This window comes from Frankliniella occidentalis, unplaced genomic scaffold, assembly GCF_000697945.3.
Source record: "Frankliniella occidentalis isolate FOCC.00 unplaced genomic scaffold, Focc_3.1 Scaffold2, whole genome shotgun sequence".
NCBI classification, from domain to species: Eukaryota; Metazoa; Arthropoda; class Insecta; order Thysanoptera; family Thripidae; genus Frankliniella; species Frankliniella occidentalis.
The window spans coordinates 3,171,235-3,176,717 of record NW_026267132.1 but is presented as its reverse complement, the minus strand read 5'-3'; the positions used below and the strand labels follow the sequence as shown (position 1 = coordinate 3,176,717).

At 59.9% G+C, this 5,483-nt stretch overlaps 1 protein-coding gene across 1 annotated transcript in view; it reads left to right on the top strand.

The window, feature by feature from the left end:
* Positions 1 to 4,323: 4,323 nt before the first annotated feature.
* LOC113204419 (uncharacterized) overlaps positions 4,324 to 5,483 on the top strand; it is a gene marked incomplete at its 3' end in the record, with an annotated part of 11,138 nt that continues 9,978 nt past the window's right edge. Inside the window, 1 exon segment of the mRNA XM_052264719.1 lies at positions 4,324 to 4,530. Coding sequence (XP_052120679.1) covers positions 4,387 to 4,530 — 144 coding nt within the window.

Genomic DNA, 5,483 nt, shown 5'->3' with positions numbered 1-5,483 from the left:
CGGCCGGCGCTCAACGGGGTGGCCCCGGGCCTGGGCCCCCCGCCCCCGCGCACGGGCCCGCCGCAGGCCCCGAGGCCCCCGCAGGTGCCGGAGGGAGCCCTGGCACTGCGGCCTCTCCGAGCCGCGAGTCAGCCAGACGCCCGGACGCGAGCGTCCAAGGGGCGACCGAAGGCCGGCGGTAAGGCGGGCTCCAAGGCGCCCAGGGACGGGGAAGCCGCTGGGGCGTCAACGCCGCCGCCCCCGCAGCAGCCCGCCACCACCACACCGCCCCCGGCGCAGAAGCGCAAGACGGTGGCATTCGCCTCGGACCTGCCCTCGCGGAAGGACGCCGAGGACGACGAGCGCGACGACGTCGTGCAGCACCAGCTGCCGCCCGCCGTGCACATCGTGCGCGTGCCCGTGCCGGTGCCCGTGCAGTGCCCGTGCGCGGCGTGCCCGTGCGCCGGCGGCGGCGCGCAGCTGCACGCCATGCCGCACCCCAACCCGCAGTACGAGGACTCGCCCTTCATCTGGGTGCTGCAGGCGCGGCCGCGCAAGGCCAGCGCCGCCGCCCTGGCCGCGGGGCAGCAGCCCCTCGGCCACCCCATCGGCTGCGGCATGCCGTTCCCTGCCCCGGGGCACCCCACCGCGCACCCCCCGGGGCACCCCGTAGGCCAGCCCGGCGGGCAGCAGCCCCACCCGCAGCCGGGGCCGTCGCCGTCGCCACCGCTGCCGCCACCTCCACCGTCCTCGCTCTCCCCGCGACCGCCCTCCAGAGCAGGCGACGGCTGCCCATCAGCGCCCTAGGGCTCGTCTCCTGGAGAATAGAGCGCCGACCCCGAGGCGCGGCCGGCGCGTCCTGCGGGGCTCCAAGGCTCCAGCCGACTCCATCCGGCTCCAGCAAGCGCATGTGGGCGTGAGGCTCCCCGTCCGCGCCCCGCCTCTTCGCATATATGAGGCCCACATCCTAAACTAAGCCCATTCGCCAACTCCTTTGTGGGACTTGCCATGCAATAAACTCTGGAGGAGCGCGAGGAGGCGGGGAGGGGGGGGGGGGCGGGTCTAGCTTGCTTTACCCTCCACCTGATTACCAGAGACGGTTCGCCTTGGTCGGCGCTGCTGGGCGCCGCTGCTAAGCACTGCCCCGCCTTGCTCTGCCCACCCCCGATCCCGTGGAGTGCCTGACTCCTGACTGCGGACGTTATTATTGTGGTGTTTGAGGTGCGCGCCGGGGGGTTCGCGGTCGGGTCTGCCCAACTCGAGTCGGCCCCGCCCCGAGGCGCAGCGCACAGCGCCTCGCCGCCGCCGCACCCCACACCACGCCATGCCACGCCCTCTGCGGGTTAATATACTGAATAATTTTTCGATTAGCAGCCAATGGAGTCCGCGATGTGACCAACTTTCTCGCCTCCATCGCAGCCATTGCCGCCATGGGTCCCATGGGAGGCGCGGTGGGAGGGGGGGGGGGCAACCGCCAGCCCCTCCATATTCACTTCCACAAACTGGCGTTGCCAAAATACAGCCGTGGTCAGAACTTTTTTCTTTTTTAAAAAATGTTTTATTTGTTTGTAAACGAGAGCTGTTGCCAACTAGACGCGACTCACGGCCAGAGAGTTTCCCTTCACGTCTGCCCCTCTCGTTCCGGAGCAGTGACTTCTCTGCCGGACATACGCAGAGGGGCTGGCGGCTGGCGGCTGCCCGCGGTGTGTCCGTGTCCTGTCAAGTGTTTCGCGCCCCCGCCCCCTCCCTCCCCCTTATTCATATTCTACTCGTCTCCGCGACTCCAGCGGGTTGGCCACGCTGACCTCCATCCTTTGTGTCCGAATGTCGGCCACCCTGGCGCCGTGGCCGAGCCCAGCTGCGTCGCGGCACGCAGCGCGCGGTGCGAATGAAGAGAGCGAAAAAGAAAAGACGACAGGGCGGCGGGAAATCCATTTTTCTTGGGAATGAATTGTGAGCGGAATGAGTTTCAAGGCATGGGGTGGGAGCGGCGGGGGTGCTTGAGAACGTCTTGCACCCCCGCCCTCTCCTTCCCCCATGCCCGGACGCCCCAGACGGCTCCACCGGGGCTGCCGACAGTAACAAACCATACGGTGAGCAACAAAAGAGCGGAAACACAGAAATCACCAACGGTTTGTTTCGTTCGCGAACCGGACGGAGTAAGTTTCCCCGGAGAGATTTGGAACGTCTGCTGTGGAACAACCGGAAGAGGGGTGGGGGCGCAGGGGTGACGATACGATGTAGGGGAGGGGAGAGTGAAAGTGGGAGGGCAGGGCAGCAGAGGGGAGCTTCGGAAACGGAAGTCGATGTATCGATAGACTCAGGTGCAGTTCGACATGGTGTTTAGAGGGTCCGCGCGACCCCGCCCTGTGCCCCTCTGTCAACGAGTGTGGAGCCAGAAAGACGACGGGAAGAGGTCTATCGGGAGGGGGGTGGGGGAATCACTACGCTCGCTGCGCTATAGGTTCGGCCAGCCCCGTTCGAAATACTGACCCTGATTATTCAGTGGACAAGGGGGAGGGGCAGGGCGTAAGCAAGGAGAGGGAAGGAGGAGCCGGAGGGAATTCCTACTGGACTATTGTTTGGGCGAACATGGCTCCTGTCCCGGCCGCATCTGCTGTGGGGGAGGAGGAAGTGAGTTAGGTGCGCGGGACGGGGAAGGCGTTTCACAGTAGAGGGAAAAATAAAGGAAAAACAAAGATATCGGGACATCGGGGCGAGGGGGCGGTAGGGAGAGGCCAAAGGGCTTTACAACGGCAATACGCCCATCGTGTCTTTCCTGCGCTGCCTCCTAAAAAAAAGAGAGGAAGGGGGCGGGAGAGGGAGAAGTGGGGGTTTCTCTGGGCCGCTGGCTCGGACCTAAAAGCCTGCCGCCTTGCCTCTTCGCCCATTTTTTGAGGGAAGGGGCGGTAGGGGAGAAGACAGAGCGTCGAGGGAAAAAAAGAGATAAGTCGCATGTGTGAGCGGCAGACCGATGTGAATGACCAGCGACAGGTCCATCCCCATTAAAACGACAATCGAAAAGTAGTGCTCAAGCCGGAATTGAATGTCATCGCAGAAAATGTTTTGCTCTCGGGGTAATTTTTTCACTGTGCATATCACCTTGACAGTTCTGGCGAGGCTGGTTTCCCCAACAGAGGAGCAGCACAGAGCACCTTGACTGCACAGCGCGACGACGCTCCCTCTCGCCAGTCGCCCACACAAAGGTGAAAGAGGCGTTGGAAGGGTATCAGTTCGAGTTGAGGGGAATCAATTGTGAGGTCGGGTGCACGGCACGGTGGGCGGGGGACGGGGGTAGAGGGAGGAAGGGGGTCGAGCATACCACAAAGGATTCATGGCAACGACTGGCCATCCATCTGACCACCTCCGACCAGTAGCGCCGGTCGTAATGGGCGTCGTGCTTTATGATCACACCCGGGCGGGGGGGAGAGGGAGAGAGCAAGCAGACAGACGCAGCGTTTGGGACTTGGGACCCCTGGGCGTCCGGGGTCCGGGCAGGAGTACAGTACGCACCGTCAGAGAGCATTCATAAGATCAGAGACCGCCCATTCGCATTCCTCTCCATGTTCAGTGATTTTGTTCTCTTTCATGACGGTGTTTGTGTACAGTAAACTATATTTTTCCAAAATACAAAAACAAAAAAGGCAATAGTCGTGATATTTGTCTGTGTGCTACATATTTAGATATCTTCTTACGACGATGACATTATATTTTTGGGAACAACCAATGTAATAGATACATATAACATAGGTTACTAAAATGACACTCAAATTTCTTGTACAGTTGTCTTCAATTGGTACTGTTTGGCAAGTGTGAACGAAGCAATTACCTTTAATACTACGTATCATTGACTGTTTCTACCCTTTAGGTACGTGTATGAGACATGCTCAATATATTTAGCGGATCAAATCTAAACGATCACCAATGTGCCTTTCTTGTTACATTACAAACTGTCTGTGTTCAAATTTTGTTAGACGCGATAACCAGCAGAACCTTTTATGTGAACGTAGAGTATTAGATAAAGTAAACATGAGTTTCGTACTTTAGTTTAAGAACAATGAAAAAACGAACGTACTGTATTAGCATTGTATCATTGATCTTGTGATTAAAGCGAAGTAATCACGACATTCTCCGTGTGCTTAATATTCACACAAAACATTAATTCCCTGTGTCTGTGGATTTCGAACTGTGGATTTGTCGTTGAGAAATCTTTGGCTAGGCTAGGCAACATTGTCCACTCCACTCCACGCCGTCGGGTACTATCCGTACTATCAACGAGCCGGCCACTCTGGGCGCACCTGAGCGCTCCTCTATCATATCAGGCGGGAAGCCGGGCCCCGCCGCCACAGGGCGTCCCCACCGGGTCGCCGGCGGGGCCAGTGCGCCTCCGAGCGAGCTTCCGCCAGCATGTGGCTCTACATCCTCTTCACCCTGGCGAGCGTCATGTTCTTCGCCAAGAACCCGGCGCCCATCTTCGGCAAGTACCAGGTGCCCGGGCCGCGGTTCTGGCTCAAGTACCTGGTCTTCAGGGCGATGCTGCTGCTGCGCAAGGTAAAAAGCAGGCGAAGCGCGGGGTGGCCGATATAGCTCATGACTATTCGCTGCCTATGGTCGAGAGACGGTGGCCCAAAGTAGTAGTAGAGCTGGCTCGGAAGCGAGGACGGCCAAATCAAAGCGTGACTGATCAGCTGGTTAATACTTTATCGGGGCCCGCCTGCCGAGTTTGGTTGGTCGGGCGGAGTGCCCACTACACCGAACTGAGCGTGCGATCCGAACCGGGATGAGGCGCGCCGGTTGTTGGTCTACGTCCCACAGCATGGTACTCTCTCGCTCTGTCTCTCTCACTGTCTCTCTGTCTCTCTCTCGCAATCGCATCTGCCGCGCCGCGCACATTGCGGCGGCGCGCACACCCGCCGACCGAAAGCACAACAACAAGTTGGCATGCGGAGAGCAGTTGTCTCTGTGCGCGCCACCGAGAGCGGCGCAGTGGTGGCACAGTGCGCTGCGCCGCTGCGTGTAATGCTCGCTGCAAAGTGGTTAAAGTGGTGGTGGGCCCCGGGAGGTTGCCTCTGCTCATGCATGCACTGTGCCACGGTTGCCCAGCTGAGCAGAACCTCACCGATGCTTATCTCTGCGTCGCCTATCGGTCCCGGCGTTATCAAAGAAATTCGCGATGATTTGATCCGCGAGAGCCTTTGAGCGGGCTGCTGCTGCTTCTCTCCGCTTTTATTTCAGAAATCTCAGCAACGACGGCGGTGGCATCACACCCGCTGTCGTCGTCGTCCCTCCTGCTCTCCCTCTCTTGCCGCGCGCGGTCGCGACGGTCATACTGATATCAAACAACGTTGTCGCGGGGAGTCAGCGACCCAACGCGTCGTCGGGAGGCTCCGCTCCAGGTCACACCAATGACATAAGGGCGCACACTCTCGCACATTCATTGTACACTGTTGTACGGAAGCACAAAGGGGCGGAGGAGAACGGGAGGGAGGGAGGAAGGGAGGGAG